We start from the raw sequence: 27,128 nt of genomic DNA on the forward strand, positions 1-27,128 counted from the left end.
GGGAAAAATATAACACTGGGATAAGCATGTAGTGATACTCTATATGTTGTATATCCTACCCACGTTCATGTGGTTCAAGGAGGTCCAGATCTATGAGCTGGAATTTTGTGCTTAACAGCCTTGGCTGGATTTTTCTTTCAGGAATTTCCCTAATCTTTTTTTGAATTCTTCTAACTTCTGGCAGCCACAGCATCCCCTAACAATGACTTCCAGGGGTCAGCTAAGCAAATATAAAGAAATATTTATGTTTGTTCAATTTGACTCTGCCCCATGATCATTTCACTTACTGTTCCCATCTTCATCTGCTGCAAGAAAAGACTCCAGCTCTACCAAGTGGTGGGCAGACCTTTTTAATAGCATAACAATGTTTGTTTGTTTGATCTCAATTACTTTTCTAAAAAGTTTTAAAATCCTCTTTGCTTTTTTTGTTCTTACTGAACGCTTGTATTGGATTTTCATAAATCTATCTAAGATCTGTTTCCTCAGTGATAATAGCTCCGTTAAATGTCATCACTGTGCACTGTGTACCTTTAGGGTGTTTTTTTCTCCAGTGCATTTATCAAAACTCAAATACTACAGTTTTAATGCCTCTCAATCAATATCGTAAGAACCTTCAGTGTTTGCAGCCAATTTCTATTTTGATTTCCAGACTAATTTGGTGTAGCTGCATTTTGCCTCCTCACAAGTTATTTTCTTTAAAAAAATCATGTGTGGATAGTGGACAAAATAGGTTCCAGTGCTAATCTCTGTGAGAGTCCACTGGGAACCTCACACCACTGTGAACATGGAATATTTATTACTACTTTGGTTCCTGTCTTTAAGCAGCCATTAAGCCACAAGTGGCCTTTTCCTTTTTATCCCTGATAGCTGAGCTTCTTTAAGATCTCTTGGTAGAGGATCTTGGTGGAGCCTTTTTCTGTTACTATTCATTTTGTTGATTTGACATTGCTGCCCTCCTCTGTGGGAGGACTGATGTGAGGAATCATTTTGACTTTCTTGCCGTGACCCTTATCTTCTTGTCTTTTTGTATTACTTACTTATTTTTGTAAGTTTGCCTGGGTGGCTGGTGGGGCAGTTACCTCCCTTTTCTCCCTGCCATCTTTTGTGCCCAAAAAAGCACTACTGTTGTACGGAGCCTGCATAAAATTTCTATCTTCTGCTTGTATTAGAGCTGCCTTCTGTGATTTGGCCAGGCCGTTAATGCTTTAGTAATCAGTAGGTACGTTATATCTTTTATATCGGTACTATCCACTAAACATATGGCTCTTAAAATGCAAATGGATAGTCCTCTGATTCTGGAACAGGGATGCTAGAACAGAAGAAAAGGATGTAATGTACTATTCAGAAGCCTCTTCTCCTGGTTTGAAGTTTATCAAGGGTGTCTATAAGCCTGTCTTTCATGCACAAGAAGAAGCCTTGATGAGCAGCATTCATTTTTAAAACTCACTATCAGACAGTTGACATAGCAGCTGACTTGCCTCCAGAACGCATCAGTATCAGGCTTTCCAGTGAAACGATCCTCTGTTGTAATGCTGTGCAGCTATTAGCTGCTTCCATCTTGCTTCCCGGAGATGTCGAAATCTCGCATAAACTGTTTTCCTTTTGCCCAGTCCGATTCCTGGCAGCCCCAGACGAGCCGCAGTGCCTCAGTGCCCCAGCACGGCCTCAGGAAGATGGTCAAAGTGCCGCTGAGCCAGAGGGAAGCACTTCTGGCTGCTCTGGAGACCCTGCTGCTTCATGCCCTGTATAAATGAGTTTGCAGCCTGTAGTAATCCCAGCGCAGCTCTCAAACAAATGTCTGCGTTCAAACATAAAGCGTTTTTCCTAAACAGCAGGCAATGAACTCCTGCTTTTAAAAGTCCTGGTCCCTGAGATAGGATTCAAAACACATGAAGTAAGTGAAACCCTCATCATAAACACAGCTTTGGGCTCCCCACATATAACTTTTTTCTCTTCCTGAATTTGAGAAAGGAGGAATTGCCTGCCATTAACACATGAGCTGCTGTGCAGGCATCTGTAAAGGAAGGTGAGAAATAAGTTAGGATGGGGATAGGATATGTGGACAGGACTCCAATATCCAATATAGCATACATTGCATATATAGGCTATTGGAGTTTTGGCCATAATCCAGTAAATTGAACTATTCTTCTACCTGCAGTACTACAGAAGGGAATCCAGAGATCAACAAGTTAAAAGCAGACACCTGATTTTTTCCTTCTGTGACTTGAAAACAAGAATTTCCGGCTTCTAACTACATGCCACTAATGTTAATAACAACTGTGCTCCTCCAGTGGTTAGGAAGCTGTGTTGTTCTTATAGCACCAAGTGCTTTCAAATGAAGAGAAGCCATCAAGTTGCCATTTAATTTTAGATGTGATATAACAGGATAAGTGCAACTAACAATAAAAGGGAAATGGGTCACGGCGGGAAGATCGAGTGGCTGATTACTGTGGGAGAATTGCCAGTTCAATCCAAGCTTGAAGAACTCCACGCCATGTACATGGTGAACATATCTCACAGTTAATTAGGAGGAGTGCATTATAAGACATGAGTAAGTGGTCCTGTTATGTATATACATGTGAATACAAGTGGGAAAGTGCTGTTCATCTCAATTTACCCTCAGCTACCCTGCTGCCTATAGCGTTGCGTCATGCCTACGTGAGCAATCCTCTAAGGCCAAGGTGGTGTGTAGAAACTCACACTGTTGTTTTGCTCAGAAAAGCTGATCATAAGTGGATAGCTCTTTATCAGATATGTTTTAGAATTTCTAGAGTACACTGCACTGTTCTCTCCAGCTGATTATGGCACCCCGCTCTGAGTGAGATGGAAGCAGATCTAAAGTACTGCCTGTGATACTTGGGTATATATGGGTAGCCCTGGGGCAGGTTTTTTCTGCAAATAGTTTACTTCTTTCTTTTCCCACCAAGTGGAATTTCAGGGAGAAAAGGTGGAAGAGAGATGTAAAAATCAATGAACAGAAAATCAAGTGTTGCAGTTCTGCGTATGAATGTATGCAGGAAAGTACGCATCCTTGAGTTGACTTTGTCAATTATACTAATAAATGCTGCACAGGTGTGTCAGTAGTACTGTGCTTTATTAATAAACCTTTAAGTGGAGCTTCCTGATCTTCCAGAAATCTTCAGTATCCATCGAATCACTGTTTGTCATGTAAGATGTCTAGCTGTGACATGTAGGTAGTACACTATATATATAAGTGCAGACATTTCTGATTCAGATAAAAAATCGCAAATTTCAGACGTGTTTTTATGGAGGAATCTCCATTCCCGCGTGGATCAGTTGTGACATGAGAACGTGGGGTTGGGTTTCCATCTCAGGGTCTGTGCTGCTGTCATGACAGGCAGCAATTTCAGGTGTGTGCTGGAACTCCCCCACAGCCTTTGTAAAATGCGCGGGGAAGCTTTCATCTCAAAGTGCTTTTATGAGATGCATTAGCATGAAGTTCAATGTTGCTCTGTTAACTATTCCAGAAACAGTCTGTAGACCGAGACCGAAATATTAATTAGCTCTCTTACACAACAGCTTAGGCTTCTGTAGTACTTTTTGTCTGAAAGGTTGACAGCCAAAGGGGTTTCCTCATTTGAATGACGCATTTTTGAAAATAAACAGTGAGTGTCAAGGGAGTGACTGAACACGGAGACAGTCATTTTAAAAGTATGCAACGAGGACTACTTTTTTCCTCCACCATGCACAACTTCAAACACAGGAGCTTTCAAACGAGCACCACAAGAGCAGCTAACTCTTGTTGTTTCTTGTTTTATTTGACTACTATGTTAAGTGCTGGACCAGAGCCAAAGAATTCAGCCTCGGCAGAGGCAGCGCTCGGCAGCCTGGAGCAGCCCTCCAGCTCTGAAGTTGTGTTTGGACCCTCGTGTCCTGGAAGGAGAGAAAGTCATTGCCCTGCAATGGAGAGTCCTCATTCTGCCCTTCGTGACCACTGAGATGTGCTGCTGGGGAAGCTGGGAGGGCAGCTCTGCCCTTTCACTTACCCTCTGGCAGGGACATGGGAAGGAGGGACATCCACAGGGGCACTGAGGCTGATGCTCTCTGCTCTCTGCTCTGAGTTACAAGTATATAACTGGGCTCCTTGAGCCCTTAATGGACCTGTTTCTTAGTCAATACCTTACTCAGGCTCTTGCCTCGTTTTTTGTTTCCTTGAGCTGGCTTTTGAAGCCTTACATTTCTGTTAAACTGCTTCCTAGTCTTTGGAAATATTGCAAGGAGCAACGCAGAAACCCATTAGCTGAAAAAGTCAATGTGTTTTCCAACAGAAAAAGAAATCCCTATGAAAATTTAAACAGAGTGCTATGAAATGTTAATAATTGCTTTTTCCACTAGCAATAGCATTTTATAAGTAGAATTAGATCAAAGGACTGTAGATTAATCAAATAAGAATTTCTTCGCATGATGGTAGTGTCTCTTTGGATATATACTGTGCACATCATTGACGCTGGGGTATCTCTGGGATATTTACTCTTCAAAAGACAGCAGATGAGTGACTGACATGCTGACTTTTCCTGCAGTGGGAACAGAATGCTGCTCAGGCTCTCTCCACTTGTACCTGTTTGGCTCTCCTTGCTCTCTGCTTTGCACACCAAGGCGGGGAGGAGATGGTTAATTCCTGCTCCCTGGCTGCCAGTGACCAGTCCTGTTTGGGAGTTTAGATGGTAGTGATGCCGCTTCTTTTGTCTTGAGTTTGAATTCCATGATGGGAGTCTCAGAGAAGAGTGTATAACCACACCTGGAGCAGAAAACAGCAAGTATAGGACTTGCGGATGCTGTGGATGGTAATAATAGGTCCTGGATGCTTTCAGTCTAGAGTTTTCATTTTGAATCTTTAGTTTTTAGGGATTTTTTTTTTTTATTTTTTATTTGTCTCCATTTTACTGCACTGCAAAAGCCCTGCCGTCAGTTAGGAATAAAGCCCATAAGATGTAATGAGAACAGATTGCATCGCAGTAAAACCCTGCCCTAAGGGCTTTGTACAGAGCGAAATTTAAATGAAAAATTGTGAATGAGACAACTGTCCTTTTTCCCCTCATGTGTAGGTGGCTACCTCTGCCCTCACAAGCTGGCCAAAGCCTGTCCTGTGCAAGGGGGCAGGTCCCAGGCAATGCCACCCCATGGCCCTGCCATGGTGGGCAGCCTCATCCAGGCTGGGGGTGGGAGAAGAGCTCCGTCGTACAAAAGTGTGTTGCGACATATTGTTGGCCTCAAGGCCAGAGAATGGGAAGCAGACAATAATGTCACCACAGGTAGATGTCCAAGTGAAGTCTAGGGAGGTCAAGATCCCCCATGGGTTGGGATGGGGGTAGAGAACCTTCTGCCTGGGGCTTGCTGCCACTCCTGCAGCGGTCAGCTCTCCGTCCTCCTGCTTGACACTGGCCTCATGGGAAGGGACACGGCTTTGGGAGGTGGCAGCATGGTTCCTGAGCTGGGCAGGATCTGTGCTGGCTGGCTGCCCCCCTGCCTCCCCTCTGCCTCCCCTGCCCTGCTGCCTGCATATGGATTTCAGCAGCAGCCCATTCGACTGGGTGGAAGAACCTTCTGAGTCGCCATCATTTCCAGCTTTGTGATACTGTGAAATCGATATCCAGGACTGGAAATTGCTTCCCACAGGCCAGTGGTACTTGCGTCAGAAATTATCTTGATCACAAAACTCCCTGGCAAAAGGTCTGCTCCTTTAGAAACCAGCTCATGCTAGGGGTGTATTAAACCAAAATATTGGTATTTTTAAATGTAATGGAAAATTAATTGACAGGCATACTAGGAGAGCATTTTTGGTATATTTTTCACTCAGATTTACTGCCCGCTTAGTAGTAAAAATGGGAATATTCTGCTTTCATTTGATTAACTAAAGAAATGGCATGTTTTGAAAACTCAGTGGTTGATACTGAAGACTGAATGAAAACAGATGCCCCTCTCTATTAAAAAACCAAAAGATGTTATGGTGAGGAACCTGAAGAACAGAGAATGTCTCCATCCCCTTCCCCTCTCCCAGGCTGTGACCAGTTCTCGGTAACACTAATATTAGAGACTCCCGGGTTTTGTTTACTGCTGAGTGCCTGCTGCTAGGCGTTGTTGAATTTTTTTTTTCATCCAAGGGCTTCATTTGTTCCGGCGCTCGTTGTACCGTGCGGTTTTGGGATTCAGACTGCTCTTCCGTAAACGGACTTTTTCTTGGCAAACAGAGGTATGATTTTTAGAAACCCAGAGAGGGCATCTTCTCCAGAGATGAGTCGACAGCTGGGCGGTGTGGAGCTGAGGAGGAAAAGGTTTTCCGCCGCCCTACGTGCTCTAAAGCAGGCATTCCCGAGTATCTCCAGCTTTTCCTTCTTTGCTTTTGGAAGCGGCCCGGTGCAGCCCCTCTGTGCTGGGTAAGCTCCGTCAGCCCGGGGGGCTGCCGGGGCAGCGGGGCTGGGGCAGGCTGGCCGTCCCGCTCTGACAGCCTCCACTTCCACAGGCTGGACTCGGAGCGATTGGCCCGATTGGCCCGTGCGGATCATGTGAGAGAAGCAGGAATTCTGTCTGAGTTGTAGCTTTTGGCACTCCTTTTTCTTTTAAAGCGCTTGCTCTTTTCAGCTCCCTAGGGCTTGTTGCCTCCCTCCTTTCATTACCCTGATTATAATCTGGAGAAGCCACAGCGGAGACAGACAGGGCGATTTTAAAGGAGCAGAGATGTTTAAGCAGGTGCCCAGGACTTCGGGCACAGGCTGTTACTACCTAAACTCGGTGTCACCTGAGGGCCAGGAGATGTACTTGCGATTCGATCAAACGGCCAGGCGCCCGCCGTACAGGACGAGCAGAATCCTCGCCCGTCACCAGCTCCTGACGAAAATTCAGCAAGGTGAGTTGCTGGCAGAGGTGCTCCTTAGCCTGGCGTTGTCACAGGGTCCGCAGGTCCCCTCTTTCATAGGAGAACAGGTTTTAATGCCTCGAATTTCAGGCTTTTTTCCTGTCTCTATTCTGAAGTAGTCTGGCTAGAGTCAAGAGTTTGTAAATACTCTTTCAATCCTTTCTGTTTCTGCACATGCACACATACACAGAGAAGCAAGGGACAAACGCTAGTGCATGATTAGCTATTTAACTAAATTATCTTTTAATCATAAACTATGCAGTAGCTTACATGCTGAAGTTTGTCTTTTCTGACTGGCAGAGCAGTTACTGGCAGCAGTTCATCTGCTCCCATTGCTACAGGTAAAATCTGCCTGTGGTAAAGCACAGAGAGAGAAAAAGATGATCAGTTAAAAACAAAGCAGAAGTCCAGAGTGGCTGGAAGAAGGCGGTTGGGATAACATCCTTTGGAAACAAGCATGTGTAACTGACAGAGGATTAGCAAACTTGTCACATGTCCTTAGAAATAATTGCTGACTTGGCTTTCTGCAGCTACTTATGCAGTTATGTAGGCAGTCATTACAGATACATTGATTTTGTTTCTCTGAATATGTATCTATGGCACTAAAGCTAAATGCAGGTTGGCCTCAGAACAAATCCTCTGGCCTGTGCATGCAGTCTGAAATTGTCTTCAGAATCATTAATGCAAAGATAAAAAAATAAAAGCCAACTGTACGGATTTTTCCAGATGAAAAAGCAAATCAATGCATAGTTTTGGATTGATCATAGGTTTGTATAGCATCCTGTTTCCAGGAATACCAATTTCTAAGGTGGATGTCGTCCTACATGCAGAAAAAGAGTACGTCGTGTATTTGTCATGAAAAAAAATAAAACCCTGAAGACAGCAATCACTTTCTTGACAGCTTACAAAAAGATGTTTGATTCTGCTAACTAGGGGCAGGTATAGAGTTAATATGGTTTACTGTCATATCTGGCAAATGCCACAGAAATTGGTGTGAGCTTCTGACCAGCAGCAGTTAAATGAGGTGGCTATTTCTGTGTGTTGCTTTCCGGTAAGATTCTTTATATCCATGGCTGTCAAACTCCGGCAGGAGTACAAGGATATAGTGATGAAACTTTTATTGCATTTATAAAGAAAACAATACCTAATTCTTTGGCCAGCTTTTAAAAAAACATGAAAAAGTTTCTCAGGCAATTAGGAGAACGCAGTAGTTTGCAAGGCGGTCTCAGGAACTGGCTGTGTTTGAAGGATACTGGTCCTCACTGCAGCTCTAATTTCAGGAAGGATATTATGTCATTCTGTGTACCCAGTGTACAGCCTGGATTGAATGGAAAGAAAGGGTAATTGATTTCTCTCCAGGTTTATTTGAAAATTATTTGGGTGCAGTGCTGGTACCAGCTTAATTTTCAAGCAGCAGCTTGGATGAGATGGATTAGCACAACTCCTCTACCTCTCGTGGTGCTGTTTAATGTTCCCTCTTGTAACCTGTAATCCATCAGCTGTCCAGAACAGTCAGGGCTGCCAAAGCCACCCAGCGATGCTGAGGCTTTCGAGAGGCTGCATGGTAGGACAGTTTCCAAGCTGTAACTTTTCTGCCTGCAGCTTGTTGTGTGGATTGTCAGTCTGTGGTGAATGATCTCTGCTGCTCTGCCACAGCTTTCCAACCTGTCCCACACAGCACTGTGGGAAATGATGTTTGTATAGTGCCTTGATGATGTGATACATGTTATAGTTCAGTATACAAATTATTTGTGTATTTCGGATTGTTGATTCCTTCACTTCTTTTATTAATGGAAAACTGAGGACAGAGTCCACTGTCGGTGAAATGTCAGTTCATTAGCAATAACGAAATTATGTGTGCAAATAGATGCTGACATCTGTGTATGAGTCCATATGTAGGAATACACACATCTAGTGGAAAATCATATGCAAGGTATACGTTTTTTCTGCAGGGTCCAGCTACTGAAGAATAATTTTGTTACAATAGCTGTGTTAGTAATACCAAAAAAGCTAAGTCTAGCTAGTATAACTCCATCTGAAACCTCCAGTTTATACTCTGGATGAAACTCTAGACCTGTCAGAGTGACTGACAAGACTTTTAGGAGGGTTCACTGGGTGAGCGTGTCTCCCTCTGTTCCTGCCTTGTTCAAACTCTAAGCGGTGTGAGGGTACTGCAACCAGTCCCTGTCCCAGTCCCAGTCCCATTGCCAGAGGGTACTAGAAGAATACTGTAATATGGATGGAGGAATCAGCCTGTCCCTTTAGAGGTGAGTGAGTTTTATGCCACTGGCAAGTGGCATTCATTACTAATGGTGTGCCACAGAGCAGTTTATCAAGAATGTCTTGAAAAGTAAATCAGAAGATGCAAAATGAAAACCAGAACTTGCTTTCGGTCACCCAATTGAGTAAAGCACATAAATTGTCATTTAGTCTCCTTAAATGTGTACGTCCTTGAATCATACATTTTAAGGCCACTAAGACAATTCATTTGAATGCTGCTACCCCAATTCTTGTGTTAGCACCTCCCCATCTAATCATTGTTTGAATTATAGCATATGTTTAGAAAAACATCCAGCCTGCATTTTAACATCACTGGATCCTGCCTGGTTAATTGCTTTGCTGAAAACAGATCTGCCACATGTTTAAGTGCTAAGCTGCCTTTGGGCTTGTTTGAATACCTGCTCTCTACTTGTGCAGATATTTTTTAGTTGCTGGTTTTCCAACTGGAGGCACCCACAAAAGGAAACACTGAAGTTTCTACATCAAGGATATTTTTGCTTAGTGAAAGGAATGATTTACAAAATTGCAATGTATACAATTTACAATGTATAGAGTAGTCAAAGCCTCCATTCCAGGCTAGGAACCTGGTTCACTAATGCAGTGTAATACAAAGTGTTGCATACACTTCTATCTTTTCGGTCATTAGCTGCATGTACTGTTAGAAACAATGCTAAAGTACTCTATCGTTTTGTGCAATACAACTTTTCTTCCTCCTTTAAAAACACATTTGCTGAAGAAGCTTTCCTTTGTATTCTCCTTTGGTGTTAGTTAAAAATAAACTAAATGAATCATTACAGGAATTACGCTGTTCAATCATTTCTAAAAAGAAAACCATCACAAGGAAAATGAAAGGAACTAGACTGTTAATCAAATCATACTTTGAAAGTCCTAAATATTTGGTTTGTGTACACCACCAGCTCCTTGAGGCAGAGTTATGTGGTGGCCTGCAAATGTGAGTAGTAATTATCTGTCTGATATTAAATAGGTATTTTCAAAATGTGATCTTTTGATGATTCCCTTTCCCCTATAAGCCCGTTAGTTTCCACGCTGAAGAAGGGGACACATGCCTCAGCATAAAAGAACAGGGTGGAGCATGCTTGGTCTGAGGTGTTTATTCAAACTGTGTATGCAGTAACTATATGAGAATTCATTAATGATTACTCATGTTCTCTTAAATAAATAAGGTGGTGACTTTCAAGAATTTATATTTCATGATTCGCAAAGTTGTTATTTCTTTCAGAGCACGTGGCTAAATTCAGTGGAGTACAGAAAATATAAAAAATAGCTGTAGATAAAAACAAATGAAGAATTAAGGCCATACTCTGAAAATGCTGAATTGAAATTGTTGACTGAGCAGCACAAGTAGAGTGTAAGTCAAGGTGCACAAAGCCGCATCTACCCCTGCGCAGCTAGGCATCACCGGTAAAGAAATGTCCCCATTCATCTACAGCAGAATTTGATTCTTAAACTACACTTTCAATAAGAAAATAATATGAAGAAATAACAGAAAATAAGACAAATTTCTGTTCTTAGTGAGTAAATTCCTGCCAAAGTGAGTAACGCTCTGTGATTTGTCTCAATTCATGTCCATAGGCAAGACCAATTGAAAAGAATCGTTCGATGGAGCGATCTCAAAGCACACTATAGCTTTTCAAGGCAAACTCTCTGTTCATCACTCAGCAGATGTTTTATACTTTTATATGTTGCAAGGTCAGTGTTGATCTTTTATGAGTACCATTACCTCTGTGTCACCTGCATTTGTCTGGGTTGAGTGAGGGTTAGAGGTACAGACAAATGCTTATTTTCTGTCTACAGTCTTCCTTTTGGAGTTAGTTCAACATGTTTAAGTGTTCCCTTTTCTAAACATGAGTACAGTTTGTGGAAAGTGTTACAGAGGAACGTGAGTGACTTGGCAAAAAAACTGTGCATTTTGCGTGACTTTATATTGCAACTGTTAATGTAAAACAAACCAAGTATCAGCAATAGACAGCTGTAATATACTCCTATACACAAAAGGATAACTTCAAAGTCATATAAATGAAAATATTGCAGTCATAGTCTGCATTAAAAAAGCCTGGATTGCATTCTGTGTGTACATGCAGGTACGGAGTACTTGTCCATCCCTGGAGATGGGAAATGAGATATGATTATGTAATTAAAGACAGTGGTTTTGTTCAGATGTACAAAAAGAACAAAATATGGTTGTTCAGGCAACGTGAACCATAGCATTTCCCACATTCTGGATGCTGGCCACTTCACCTACACATCTTTAAACCTCATTATCTGAACACAGGAAAGTAAAAGTAACCAGCAAGATTCAGCCTTGGTGCTAATAATACAGACACCACCACTTAGGTCATCTCTCACCAGTACCAGTGACCTACTGCCTCTCGAGCTTGTGGGGTAACTCCTGGTAGTAGTGGTCTCTAGTTCTCGTTCAACCCCCTATGTTGCCACTTGCGGTGGCTCCGTGTCTGCGCTCCAGCCCAGGCATGCAGGAGAAGACAGGTCTGGGGCTGAAGTGGCCCGGGGCACCGGTAGGAGCATTCTCAGCTGCAGAGTGGCCTTGCAGACCTCAGCTGGGACATGGTCTGTTACCTTCTCCAGTGTCAGACACGTGTGCTCGCAGCAGATGGATCTTTGGGCCTGTTAAACAGGCCCTGTTACCTCTGCTATGAAGACAGGCTGAGAGAGTTGGGGCTGTTCAGCCTGGAGAAGAGAAGGCTCGGGGTGATCTTATAGCAGCTTTCCAGTACCTAAAGGGGGCCTACAGGAAAGCTGGAGAGGGACTTTTTACAAGGGCGTGTAGTGATAGGACAAGGGGCAATGGATTTAAACTGAAAGAGGGGAGATTTCTATTAGATATAAGAAAGAAAATTTTTACATTGAGGGTGGTGAGGCAGTGGAACAGGTTGTCCAGAGAAGTTGTGGATGCCCCATCCCTGGAAGTGTTCAAGGCCAGGTTAGATGAGGCTTTGGGCAACCTGGTGTAGTGGAGGATTTCTCTGTCCATGGCAGAGGGCTTGGAACTAGATGATCTTTAAGGTCCCTTCCAACCCTAACCATTCTATGATTCTATGAATATCAAGTCTTGACTGGGTCTGTGAAAACTGTTTTTCTTACAGTATCAGAAGGTCCATTAGAAACTGAGACCTGACATCATATGAAGCTTCTTCACCATCATCTTTCCTTCCTTATACACTCTTTCCTCAAATCCTTAGCCCTAAACTTGGCGAAACTAGAGTTTTTCAATTAAATTGTAGGATTTCTTTAAATATATCTTTTTTTTTAAACTTGTGCTCTGAAATGGTTGAAGTATTTGTGTGAAACTTGCACGCAAAAAATGTGAACATCCTGAGGAGTATTTATAAACTCAAAGTGCCCTGAGGTGTGTTTATAAAAAAAAAAAAATAGTAGTGTGAAAGATCACAGTCCAGCTAATTAAAGTTTAACAAAGCCGTACTTCATAGACAACAGGACATTTGAAAGGGAGAAACTTTCACTGGAGCTGCTACCTGGCAAAGAGGTTCAAAAGCTGAAATTATCAAGAAATATCTGTGTGGAACGTATGAAGAAACAGCCTGTGTGGTACTGCAGATCAGACTCGATGATGATAGTGGTTCCTTCTGGCCTTATAACTTCACAGCCGCTGAGTGTCGGTGACACTTCTACTGACACATGCAGGTTGGACACCAAGAAGGAAATCTTGGCTCTTCTTTTGAGTTAGGGGCCTTTTGCTCTCGATTTCGCTGAAAGCAGGATTTCAGCCAAAGAGAAATCTTAACTTGTTTTGTAATTATTTGTGGTGAAATGAACAGCTGTAGTTGTGCTATATATCTTTTGTATTGGTCACCGAGGAGATTTTTAATTTTCACATTAACCTTATTGTATAATTAGAGCCAGTAATGTTAAAAGACATTTAATACAATAAATGCAGGATGTGTGCTCAATAAATGAATCATTAGTGTGCTAATAATTATATTTTTTTTTTAGTTTAAATTTAGAAGAAGTAGTGATAAGTCACTGGTGTATATAAATTTTATGTAACAGAAGTAAAATAGAAATTACTCACAAAGATTAATTAAAAGAACCTGTTCATAGCACTTTTGTTACTGGGAGACTCTTATGTCTGTATTTATACATAAATCCCTGAAAAGAAAGTGCAGTATTTGTGCCCTGAGCACTCTAAGTGTTATTAAAAAAACCTTCAGTTTTAGGTTCCAGCCAGATACTGTTTTTCTCTCTAGGCAATAGATCCTTAGGAGCGTTTTTTTTTTTTTCCCTCCATTTTTGTTCAAATGCAAACACTATGAAGTCATTGATAGCATCTTAGCCGTAGTCATTGGTTTTATCTTACTTGTATCATACAATATTCTCATACTTCTAGTTCTACTTAAACAATTATATGAGCTGTTTCATATAGGGCATCACATATATTTGAATTAGTGCCTAAGTCTCTAATGGAAGGGACTGAGAAAACAGGCCCTTTGTAGTTAGGTTAATTAGGTTATTAAACAATTGTCTGTAGCTGAGTTTGTTACACCTTGCATTAGCCTCTTTTGAGGGTAAAATGCTGAAGTATATGGCCTGTGGGCTTGATCCAGTATATGCTAGTTATCTAATTTTTTTATTTAGGCTTGCTTTACAGATGTTTGAATGTGAGCAAGTCAGTAAACCCTCATCTTCATGCCTTGTAAAATTCTCATGAGCACGCTTTTGCTTAAAAACCTGTTGAGTTTCCCCTCAGGTTCAGTTCAACAGGTCAGCTGAGCTTACTAGAGCAAATCATCACAGCACTAATTGCACACCATAATACAGTGGGGGAGAGGAGGGCTTGAGCACCTCGAGCTGGACTGTTTAGAAGCTATTTGAGAGCAGACAGCATGATTCAGAGAACTTGGGAGCATTATGGCTTAGCTGAAAAGAATGTGTGTGACTCAGGCTGAAAACACGTTGTGGCTTTTTGTCTCTCATCAGTTACAGGCCTGAGGAGGTTAATTCCACTGGGAGAAGAAAATTGTTCCATAACAGTTCAGCCTACATGGGGTTTTGACTAACATACACCTGCAGATGAGCAAAAGTTTCTGTCCTTGTGATAAGTTAGGCGAACTCGGAGAAATAACTTAGTTTAAAATACGGGCTGCACAGTACGTCTTAAGTAAATACCATCTGCCGAGCATGGAAGCTGCCTTGCTGGAACATACCAGATGCTTTACTTTCCACTCAAAGTCCTTTGCCAAAGAAGGACTCAGTCCTGCAACTCAGATGAATCTTCCTCTGTACTAGAGGAGCAAAATAATAAATCCTAATAATGTCAACGGATATTGTTTTAATGAGCTAGATATTACAGACCTTTGGCAATAGCTGTGCTTTCTTTCTATAGAATTGTGGCTGGAGGAAGGTCTGTTTGTGTGAGCAAAGTTTTCAGGAGTTGAAAGCAGAATCTGTATATATATTTATTGTTGTCTCTCTCATGTAGTCCTAATGGCCTAAAGGGCATCTGACTTCCCTCTCCCTTTATGTGTCATTAGTGTCTTTATGGTTTGTTTATTTTATTGACTGTGCAGCCCTTATTTCTAATTCTCCATCACTTCAGTGGTTTAGGAATATGGAAAAAAACAGCAAGTTCAAAGTGGACTCTCTAAATTTAATTCTATCCTCTTTAGTCACAAACATGCACCCACCAGCATCCCCTCACCCCTTAAACCTGCCATCTTTCTGGGAGATTTCTCAGCTTCCTTCTTGAAATCACATATGCAGGAAAATGTGACACCCTCTCATTAAGGAAAGGCATTTCCTTAAGGGCTGCAGTACAGCTTTTACTGCCGAACGCGTCCAGAAGCGAGAATGACAGTGCAGCTTTTACTGTTCTCTAATACTTCTTTATAAGGGTGCTGCCACCTCTGCAAACCCCCCAGCACGTCCTGAACCCTGTGGTTTTTCTCTAGGACTCTTAACAACTCTTTCCTCTTCCTTAGTACATGCATCTTTTGGGCCAATACTTCAATGTGGATTATCCATGTTATCCACAAGCTCCTGCTTGAAGACGTTAGGTGTTAACATGTCCTGTTTCCTGTGTTGGTAGTAAGCTTACAGTAGTAAAATGTTCCTCTAAGTCTAAGTGGGCAAGTTTGTACTGCTAAGAAAGAGGGATGGGAAGTGAGTTGGAGTACCCCCTGCTCCGCTGAGCAGATGACTCTTTGGCTCTGTTTTGACCTTCTCCAGCTAGTTCAAACAGAGCAAGTTTATGGGAGAGAGGACTCGTCCTTGGTACTGTGACATGAGCTGAGCGATACGACTTGATCAAAAAATCAGGAATCAGGCAGTCTTTCATTGAGCAGTGTAAATGTAACCACTCTTTCCACTGTCACAGAAGATGTAAAATGAGGAGAAACCTTGCTCCACAGGTCTAAAAATCTAGACATTAATGTTTCTGTAGTATTTACCCCAAGAAAGGTTAAAATTTCTTGCTGTAATACAATTTTAATGCTTTGAAGTTTCCGAAGAAAGTATGCAAAAGTAAATGTAGCTTATTGTGAACTGCCTTTCCATTCCTGCATAAATACAGCAGTAAATTCTGTTAAAAAGCCAACTACTTAAGTCTTTTTTGTTATTTCGTACTGTGAAGCAGACAGTTCGCATTAGCTAACCACAACCCCGTTCTTCTTCTTTTGAAATCAATATCCCAAATCTGTGTAAAATCAGAACCTGCAAAGACTACTCCAAATTATTAGATCGTATTGCTTGTCCCAATAACTGCAGCATCATCGAGCATTCTTCCAAAGGACCTAAGATTTGAAAAGGGACCAAAGATGTAAGACAACTCTAGATTTGAGAAGAAAGAAGTGTCTCTGTCAACACTGGGATCACACAAGCGTAGGACTCGTGTGAAAGGCACAGTCCTTTTGCATCCCTTTGGCTTCAGGAAGCAGCAGAATGATTAGCTTTTCCTAGTCTCCAACTGGTATGGGAGTCTGGACAGGACAAGACTCTCAGCACCACACAATGTGGCTTTTTCATAATGTATTTGGCAAAGTTGAATGTTATGTGGGATGAATCTAAGTTTTGTGTCTTTAATTGCATCTGATGGCAGCAGCTGAATATCTAATCCGTTTGTAACTTCAAAGATAATGGCTTTCTCTTCCTGCAAACATTTATCTGAGGAGGCTAATGTAAAATCCAAAAGTTAATGCTTGGCACAGGCGATGAGGCAGTAAGTCATTGGCTTTTATTTTTTTTTCCTTTTTCTTTTCATTTTCACAGCTATATTTATATATATTTCTGAGGACTTTTTAAAACTGCCATTCTGTCAGCTTCACTTCATTAAAAGCGTGGCCTGCCTAGGTCCTATCCAGAGTTAAAAGGAGTTTATTTTCTCTTAAGTTCAGCAAGCACCGGACTATGTCTTGTTCAAAAGTGCCTTACAAATTAACAGGCTGAGACACTCAGAATACTTAGTCCAGAACCACTTTATCATTCAAACTGCTGATTCTGCATTAAAACCAGTCACTCTTGCCAAAACCCAAGCCATTGCAGCAAAACCTGCATTTCGTATCACTGCCTGAGTGATGTAGCCTGGATTGTATAGCACCAGCACTGATTCACGGCTGGGATTATTATATCTTCATCCAGTGCCTCATGCCAAAAGCCAGAGCAGTCTTCATCCTGCCGATGGCCATTGAGACATCGCGTGAGTGACGCTACCTCTAAAGGAAATGCATGGCTGCAGTTCATCTCTGGGATACTTCAGGCCAGCAGCTCACAGCCCTGACATCCTCATCGAGGGGCCGTGGGTGCCGGCAGGAGGCAGTGAGATGCCCTTGCACTTGCACATGACGCACGAGGCTTTGTTCAGACCAAGAGCAGTCTATTAACCAGCATCTTCTGAAGGAAGGAAAAAATTTCTGGTGACATTTTAATTCTCTTTTATGTGGAGCTATTTTTAGACAGTGCTGCTGCCAGTCATGTCAAACGCTTTGTGTCCTTTGAGTTTTTGCTGAACTGCATAATAAGCGTTTCAGCTCCCTGATGCATAATGGCAGTGTTATTTGCTGAAAGTCTTATTATTTCAAGGGGCCTCTTATCTTAAAATCAATTCATTAATTCTGGCCTCTGAAGTTTAGCAGGAAACAATCAGTTGCTAAAAAAAAATTTCTAAATTAAACTTTTCTTCAGTAATACTTATTTTCTCTAATGTCGGGTTCTGAAAGTCTATTTTAAGACCGACAAAGCAGATGATCCATATTTCAAGGCCATAATCATGGCAGAGTTGTTAAGCTGGGTGAGAGAACTGGACTATTGTTGAGGGAAATTTAGTACCTTTTCCGTTATTTGGATTATGTTTTTAGTCTGAGCATGCAAACCACTTTTACCTCAGGTGCTCATGGAAAGCCAACAGCAATGAGAGCTGCAAGGAGCAGTCATTTACATTCCTGTTAGCCTTGTTGTACCTCCCACAGTCACTAGTCCCAGGGGCTACTCCTGACGCACAGAGGGTGGCCCAGAGCCCAGTGCATGTCCCAAAACCCAACCATGAAGTTCTGCTGTGGCTCCATCACTGCTGGCATCTAAGCTTGCTGGAGAATGGAGCTCAGGTGCATGAACATGAGACATCAAGTGGACACATTCCTTATATGAGAGCAGAGTAAGGTCATATTGGGTGATTGGACTACGGTGTAGAAGCTGAGTGGCCAGAGTTTGCCTGGTTTTAGCTAGCCGCAGCTATCTTTGTGTAGATATTTGTATATACATTTATAAAACTTTATACGATTTCTGAGGGCACTGGAATCAGAAATGGCTCAGGCCTTTGATGTTGCATTGGTTTAGAAAGCTATGTTTTGGACCACTTCTGTAGAAGATTTTGGTTAAGAAAAATGCTGCATTGCTGTTGGATTTTCGTTGGGCATAGGGCCTAAAGTTGTTGTACAAGCAAGACAACAGTCTTCACCAGCCACCATGTATGATGTTATGTGAGAACAGGAGGAAGACTGTAGCCTAAAATCCTGGAAATGGCCCATCTTAAGGCTTTAATGAGGACCAATATAAAACTACGGGCTCGTTAATTGTAGCTCTACAGAGCCATTAACTCCACATACTGGCAAGGCTTTTTGTAGCTCCATGGTACCTGCTGACTGGTTCTGAGAGCAGAAAATTTTTCCAAACGTGCTGGTCCCAATAAAGAGATTCTGTGACTTTTCAAATACAAGCTGAATACAGATTATACAGAATTTTAAGGGTAAGGTTACAAGAAGTTGCATATGTATATTTTCTTGTTCGGCAAAACATTTCTGTTATTACAATGCTTGCTTCCTCCGAAGCACCTGAAGCTCACAGTTAACAATTTTCTGGTCTAAAGTATTGCCCTGTAGTTTGTTTTGTAGAAAACATAAGAAAAACTAAAATTGTAGAATAATTGCCTTTAGAGAATGTTCAGTAGAGATGGTCACAACGCATTTAAAGTGAATCAAAAATGCATCACCCATTTTTTAAAAGTATTTCTTATTGACTATGTAACAGCTGGAAAACTATAGCAAGTTTTAATTACCTTCAGAAAACAAAAAGCTCTTGCCAACACATGCTGGTTATTATCAGCAGCTGCTCTATGCTGACATAGTCTTTCAGCTCATATGAGGCTCAGCTGTCTTAAACAATCATTGTAAAACGTAAAATAGATTTATAGTGATGATCATTTCTTGTTAGATACTTAACTACTGATGTCATTCATACTGAATTTAGGTTCACATCTTTGTTTAAACTGTAATAAAACCATATAAAATCATGATTAATGTTTCATGTAAGAGGTGCAAGTAACATGCAACAGGAATTTCAAATATTGAACTGTGGTGCTTCTTTAACAATTCATTAAAAAGAATCAAATTCCCTGTTGTCATGGTTTTAGCATTTGTATAAACGTGTAAAATTTTACTTTCTGCCTTTGAGTAACAGTTACTACAACTCTACCACAATGAAAAAGATGAAAATTAATTTTCTGATTTAAACAGAAATCTGTATCTTTTACATGCCATCCTTCTATTAGCGGAAGTGACGATCTTTATGGCAGTGGCTGTTGTCAAATCAGATGTTGCGATTTTGTTTATTGTGTAATTCAGAAGAGTTTGGTTTTTTAATGACATTAACATACTCTTCAGAACCTGAGACACTGAGAAATATATACAACATTTATGCTTCAGTGTGCTGTAGAAAGACACATAGGTATGGTAGATTTTTTGTCAGTCTATCCAGAGCCTGCATCTTCTCCAAACTGGAGGATTTGTGAACTTGATTTTCTGTTACCTTGTACTCTCTGCATCGCTTTTAATTTTGCACGGACAAAGTAGGTACAAAAGGTATCAGGCAATCGGTAAGATGTTTTGTTTAGTCATTGGCATCAAGGCAATTTTAGACCCTTTCTTGTTGACATGAGTGATTGAGGTTTGACAGTTTCTATTCTGAAGTTTAACCTGGAGGGAAATGTTGCATTCGGCAGACAGGACTCTTGGCATTTTAAGGATTTCTTCAGTATGGATTAAAAATATGCATGAGACTCCACATAGTTGTGTTTTACTGAAAAGATTATTGACTTTTGGACTTGTGTTTTCACCCAATCTGTTTCTTAATCAAATCACAATCTACTGAAATAACAGTTCAAATTCTAGTTTTAAGTAAGACTCAGGTCACATTCACTCCTAGGAAACAATTGGTGTACATAAGACTACATATTGTCTTCACAGCAGCTATGTAAGGGAAGTTTTTCTTTGCTGTCTTAGAGACCCAAAGTTCAGATCCCTAAACAGATCTCCGCAAAAAAAAACCCAAACCAAACCAAACCAAAACAAAACACTGTGCTCCAACAAAATAGCTGTTCAGGCAAATAACCTGTGCAGGGGCATCACAGCAGCATCACAAAGTGTAAGAAGTACACCCGATTGTAATCTGGTGTTCAAAGACCCTGACTACTGGTTTGATAACGTACTTCACCGAAGCTTATTAAAACCTCCAAAACTTCACTGAACAAGAACCTCCCAGGCATTGAGACCAAAGACTTTACAGAATCACAGAATAGCCTAGGCTGGAAAAGGCATTGGGGGTTCATCTAGGACAATCCTTGCTCTGAGCAGGTGTGGCTAGATCAGGTTGCTCAGGGCCTTTTCAGGTTTAATTCTGAGTATCTCCAAGGACTGATATACCACTACTCTCACAACTTCTCTGGGCAACTTGTGCCATGATTTGACAACCCTTACGGTGAATTTTCTTTTCCCTTATGTTTGATTTGATTTACAATGCTGCAATGTTTTTCCATTGCCTTTCGTCCTACAGCTGTGTACCTCTAAAAAGAGTCTGGCTCCACTTTCCTGTTAAGTAGATGAAGACAGTAATAAGCTCTCCTAGCCTTAGCCTTTTCTTCTTAAGGTTGAAGAAACTCAGCTCTGCCAGTCTTTCCTCCAGTGCCAAGTGATTCAGCCCGTGGACCATCTCGATGGCCCTCTGCAGGTCTTACTCTGGTATGCCCATGACTTTCTTGCACTGGGGAACCACAAGCTGAACAGAGTAGTCTCACAAGCGTGGATTAGAGAGGAACAATCATCTACCTTGATCTGCTGGCCACATCATTCCTAACACATTAGCCCAGTATGAGGGTGGCCTCCTTGGCCACAAGGACACACTGCCTACTCATGCTCAATTTGTTGTCCAACAAGACCCTGCAGTGCTTTTCTGCAAGGGCTGTTCCTGTTCAGTTAGCCCCAGCCTGCCCTGTTTCAGAGGGTTATTTTATCCCAGCTGCAGGACTTTACATTTACCTATGTTGAATAGTATGAGACTCCTGTCAGCCAATTTCTCCAGCCTGTCAAGGTCACTTTGAAGAGCAACCCTCAAGCATATCAACCATGTCTCCACAGTTTGGTATCATCCACAAACTTGCTGAGTGTGTGCTTTATTCCGTCATCTAGGTTGTTAGCAGAGACATTAAACAGTATCAGTCCAGTACCAATCCCTGAAGGATGCCGCTAGTAACCAACCACCAGTTGGGCTTTGTACTGCTGGTCACAAACTGTGAGCCTAGTGGTCCAGCCAGTTTCCATTCATGTTCTCTATCATCTGCTTACCTGGTTTGGCTATAAGGATACTACGGGACACCAAGTCAAAGAGAAGCCTGCTTGTTCTGTCTCCTTCAGCAGCCATTGGTTACAGTATACTTAATACCACGTCTGTGAATGACCCAAGTTCAACATCTTGCCCACATTCCCGTGGCATAAGCAACGGTAAACCTTTCTCACTTGTAACTCTTGTCCTCTTCAGTGTTATATAAATTGGTAACTGTACGTCAGCACGGAGAATTGAACCAAGACCTTCACTAATCTGTGTCATAAGCACTATGCTGCAGTCGATTTCCCTACACTTTCCAGTCTGTAAGGTACTCCGTGTTGTATCCATAATTTATTGACTGAAACTAACTTGCAGTTCCTCTGCAGTCTTCAAAAGGAAAATACGACGAAAGGAGAGAAAAATAAATTGACTCTGCAGCCTTGTTTACTTGTGATTTGTCTTGGTAGGCTGGTGATGTGTATTCAGTCAAGTCCAAGGAGTTGATGCCTTTTGAATTAAATTGTTTTATACCAGCCTGAGGAGGTGCAGATTAGTTCAAGAAAATATGGGGCAAAGGAGAGACGCAGGGTGAGATAACAGGGGAGCGGCAGGTCTGTTCCACCCTTCGCAGTATCGTTACTGCCCGTGTACAGCATGAGGTGGGGCCGTGCCAGCAGAGCAGCTGAAGAAGCCACGACTGAGATCAGATATAAAACAAAGGAGGGGTAAGGAGATCCAGAAGGTGGGTCACTTCTGTCACTACTGCAGGAGATAGAGAAGTCCACCTAAAATACCCAGGGTTGTGAATCAGAAGATGTTTTTCACCCTGACTTCTGAGTCTTTTTTTTTTTGCCTGCGGCAATGGAGAGCTGCGCTTGAACTGCCATTACCCATCCAGCATTACAAATATGACTCAGGTAAATGAGGGCAAGTTCATGCAGGTCTACTGCAGGGATGTACACACAAGAAAATGCATCTGCAGGGTTTTTTATTCCAATGAAAACAGAACAGTTTGGAGCTAAAAATAGGCATCTAGTTATTGTTACCTACCTTTTTTTTATATCCTCTGCCCCAATTCCTATCAGTATAGGAAAAATAAAAATTCCACATAACAAATGTATATAAAAAATTATTTACTTATTCTTTCTAGCAAATATTTAAAAGGCCATCACAGATTTCTTTTTTATGATCTGAGTAATTAGGCTGGAGGAATTAGCTTAGCCATATAAATAGTTTTACTGGTTTTCACTACTGATGGCTTTAATAATAAGGTAAGTCACTCATACAAAAAAGAAGCTCTGAAGTACTGACTTAGAGGATTTTGACCTAAAAAAGCCTGAAGGACTTTAGATTATAACCAGTCCACTGTGATTCTGTGTCTAGAAAACCGTACTAAAGTCTTCTCTTAATTGGAATATTTTGTACCACATCAAAAACTGGAAGCAGCTCCCACTGGCTAGCAGAAATAATTAAGCAAAAGAAAAATTCAGTAACACCAATGCTTACCATTTATTGTAAGTGGTGCTGTGGGTTTTCAAAGTACAGCTTGGCTTTAAAGATGTATTTTTTGAACAATCCTGACCCTCCTCCCCAGACCATTTGAAACCCTGGAAGTAAGCAGAAGTGGCAGGTGTTCAGCACCCTTTGAAAACGCTGGTAGCAGCTCTGTAACGTGGGATCTGTAGCTGTTATTGAAATTTGAAGATCAAAAGATGGCCACAGCAAAGCTTAGAGATTTTAATGCAGGCTAGATAGTAACAGAGCAGCAAAGTCAGAGTTACAATCCCGGGTTCCCCAATGCTGTGTTCAAGCACACTAGATCACACTGCCTTTCCAGAATAGAAGCACATACAAAAGGCATACTAGCTCTAAAATAATGCCACTTATTTCATGGGGCATTTCACCTACAGCTCGTTCCAAAGGAATTAGCGAAGATACTGCTACGGCAGTAGCAAGGGGACAGATGCAGCAGCCGTCGAGTGGGTAACATCTCTGCACGTCAGTATGAAGGTACTGGTCAGGGGCAGGTAGCTGGCATGGAGCACTCAGGGGCAAGCCCTTACCTTTTTAAAAACTACAGCATGTTAACACCTCTGTCTTATAACTGAACCAAAACTATAGCCAGAATTATCTCCATTAAACAACTGAACGAAGCTTCTTGTACTGACAGCAAGATCAAGTAAGGGGTTTCAGGCTCAGTGAGCAGGGTAAGGGCTGGGGCTTGTTCCTGCAGCGCTGGCTGTGACCTGGGTGCTGGTGTGGAGGAGTGAGCAGCTCGCTGCTCAGCCCCCTGCACTGGGCAGTGTCACTGGACACCTAATCCAGCTGAAATGCACGTTCCTGCCAAAAGGGGTGGTTTGGTCCCTGGCCACTTCCCTCCCTTGGATTGAGTCTGGTAAAAGTGCAACTGCAGGATGACTTGGATCAGGCCATTTGCCCAAAAGAAAATAAATGGTTGTGCTTATGTGGCTTTATTACAAGAGAAGCGGTAAGAATATGTCGCGAGGGATGGGACTGCTCCTTTTAGTGTCAATCACAGCGTTGCTGAGTTAATTGAAAGCAGAGTAAGACTGTAGCTGCACAAGCAATGTAGACAGGCAAAAAAGCAACTCAGTGTTTTGGATTTGTTTGCACATTTCTAATGTGTCTATTTCGTGACCAAGCAGAACTACTTTAAATAGACATTTCAAAGTGTCTTTGTTGGAAATCTAATTAGAACATAGCAACGTTATACACAGAACAAATTTAAAGTTTTTGTTCCAGGTTCGTGTATAAAAATCCAGAATGAAATCCCGTTTTCACTTACCTGGGTCGTACTGCCTTTGTTATCTGTGGTGCACTGATGTTTGCAACTCTGTTGATTGGTACTGGAAAGCAGTGTTATTAAAGAGGGTCAGTCATTTCTTAACAAAAGTTCCCTAGAAACTGGCAGGGCTAAAGGATTTAAAGGTCTCATTCTGAAATGCAGATCATATCTTTTTATTAAGAATTTCTTTATGGATATTGGAAATGTAAAGTTGACATTTCGAGAGAGATCAGCACAAGCAAAGCACACAGTGTTCAGACAGAGGAAAGACAGATTCTTTTGGCATTATTCATGAAGAAAAATATTGGGACCTCACGTGAATCAGCAGGTAGGAGGTTGCAATGTGCCAGTAATGTCCTAGTGCTCTTGAACATGCTTGGGAAATACAGAGATTCAAAACAGGTCTAAGCTCTTGATTTAATTGCTTATCTTTCTACTAGACCAATTTTTCTCCTCTATTTGCTTTACTTTCTTGCCTTATCACTCTCTACCACAAGAAATAACAACACAGATTTTGGCTCTACATTTTGCATCTGCCTACAGAGATAACTTTCTGTAACTGCCATTTTCATTTTGGTATTTTCCCCTTCCTTATCACAATACACACATGCTACCTCTTCCAAATCTCCTTACAAAGTATGCTAACAGTGTGCTTTTACATGTTTGACAGAACTCTGGTGTGCATAAGATCACTGATCAATAAAAAGAAGCTGTCTAAACAAAAGCTTGATATTTATTTTTAGTTTAAGTACTTTTTATTTCAGTGTTTATGTGTATTTTAATTTGGTTGCACAGAGTTGGTTTGTATAGTTGCCCTTTTCACTTTTTTTTTCTTCTGCTTCTGCCTCCTTACTCTGTAAACAAAATGAAGTGGAAATATGCCCATAAGCTGATCATTTTTAAAAATCACAGATTTAGAATGTTGTCATTATATATGCACTGTAGCTAAAAATATGCAGTTTTGTATTTGAGAGGCTACTTTGCTGCACATTTACAAATCAGAGATGAAAACTCATCTGCGGACACACTCATGAGGAAAAATAACACATTTCCAAGTTGGCGTCATTTGGGGAGGCTATAGTACAAATTCCCCAGCAGCTGGGGAACCAGGACTGGGTGCAAGGCAGCAGTGACAGAGCTTCCCTGGCAGAGGGGAACTCAAGGTGAGCCTCTGGAAGACCCTTTGGGTGGCCATGCACTGTTCTGAGCAATGGCCTGGCCCTACAGGAACAGTACCAGACAGGCAGCAGGAAAATTTCCTCATTTCCTAGAGTTAGGGTGATTTACTTCATTTAAGGTGTTCTCATTTTTTTTACTTTAAACAAGTGTGTTTTCTTGTTCATAGCTTGTTCGTGTGCCCTTGCCCTGAAGCAGTCCAAGAAGTGATCATACCCGTAGGAGTATGGCTGCTTGTGAACCACACGCTGTCATGTCTTACTTTTGAGTGCATCCTCCCATAATGTTAGATATTCAGGCGTTGTAATAATAAATGTGGAATTAGAGCTCAAAGACGGTAGACTGAGTTAAGGATTCTAGTCTACCCCGTACGTGTTCTAAGACACTTGCAACAAGCCATGATTCAGCTATACAAACACAGCATATATGCTCAATATACCCTGAGTAGCTCTTCCACACGTCACAGAGAAGATGAAACGCATCAATTGAAGAAACTCTCTGCTGTCACTTTGCACCTGAGAATTTTGGAAGTGCTCCAGCAACAAGGCATCCGTCAGTCACCTGTTTCTTTCTCTCTTGCAAGGTTTATTGCCAGTTCCACCTGTGAATGTCCCAGCTCAAACCCATGCAGGAGATCCTGCTCTGCCCTGTGGACACGTAAAGACAGCACTCCAGGAGGTGCATCCCAGGGGGCCCTTAGCAGCTTGTTGGCTTGATCTCTCGATAAATTGTGTGGCAGTTTATTGTGGGACACTGTGGCTGTCCCCATTGAGCTTCTGGGCAACATGGCAAATGAAAGGCTTTTGGCTGCGAGCTCTCCTCCTTTGTGACCATTGTAGCTATGGCCAGGTGTGGAGCCAGCGCGTGGAGATGGGTTGTTCTGCTGTGAGTTGTGCCATCCTTGCAGCATGGTGTAGATACAGCCTAGGAGATATTTGTGGGGTGTTACAAAATGGCTTGTGACCTGAGACAGGAGTGGTGAGATCATGAACACTGAATACTGACAGGACTGCCGGGGCGGCAGCTGTTGCCTGTTGCAATCCCTGTGGCACAGCTGCACACAGACAGGAATGTCTGGTGTGGAGGGAGTACGCCAGTAAAGGGATTACACGGTCATGGGGATTAAGATGACCAGGAATGCATTGAGTAGTTTTGCGTAAGGCTCTTGAGGTTAGCTTGAGGCAACCATGCAGATGCAGGTTTTGAACATCATCCCAGAAATTAAGTGCCATCACTAAACTGTGACAGGTTTAAATAGTGGCTTTAATGAGTGGCTGCCTTGGTGCAAAAGTCAATGAGCACTGTACCTATGGGGATTTGAGAGAGGACCCAGGCATGATGCCCATAGCTAGTATGTAAGATAATATTTGCCTCAAAAAGAGTTAGTTGATCTCCATTGGACTGATGGTGGCATTATTTGTTTGCCTTAAAGAGCATATCAAGACAAAGGATTGTGAACGTAAGGTGGCCACAAAGGCAGGTAGGAGAGGATCTTCTGGCAATGTATGTGGTGCTGACATGACCAGAAGATGACATTTACCTGTTTGAGGAGAAGGAATCTCCTTTTGATCTGAAGAGAATAATTACCTTTCCAGTGTCAGTGCCCAAAGTTATCTGCTGCTATTGTGCATGAGGGTGGTGAGACACTGGAACAGGTTGCCCAGAGAAGCTGTGGATGCCCCATCCCTGGAAGTGTTCAAGGCCAGGTTGGATGAGGCTTTGAGCAACCTGGTGTAGTGGAGGGTGTCCCTGCCCATGTCAGGGAGTTGGAACTAGATGATCTTTGAGGTCCCATCCAACCCAAACCATTCTATGATTCTATGATCCTAGGATGATACAATGAAAGGAAGAAAATTGCATTGTGGGTTTGGTTGGTAGAGTGTGTATTTGACTGGCTGAAGGCTAGAT

The 27,128-nt window shown here is 41.9% G+C and overlaps 1 protein-coding gene across 4 annotated transcripts in view; it reads left to right on the forward strand.

Moving 5' to 3' along the window:
• The window catches only part of STARD13 (StAR related lipid transfer domain containing 13), a 268,378-nt gene that overhangs the window by 138,906 nt on the left and 102,344 nt on the right, over positions 1–27,128 (forward strand). The window contains exon 1 of one of the 4 annotated variants that reach the window (XM_086612909.1): positions 6,697–6,865. The exons of the other annotated variants lie outside the window; for them this stretch is intronic. Coding sequence (XP_086469035.1) covers positions 6,697–6,865 — 169 coding nt within the window. Of the gene's footprint in view, positions 1–6,696; positions 6,866–27,128 lie in introns of those variants that run through there. 4 annotated transcript variants of the gene reach the window in all.

This window comes from Tauraco erythrolophus, chromosome 1 (assembly GCF_009769465.1).
Source record: "Tauraco erythrolophus isolate bTauEry1 chromosome 1, bTauEry1.pri, whole genome shotgun sequence".
Classification (NCBI taxonomy): domain Eukaryota; kingdom Metazoa; phylum Chordata; class Aves; order Musophagiformes; family Musophagidae; genus Tauraco; species Tauraco erythrolophus.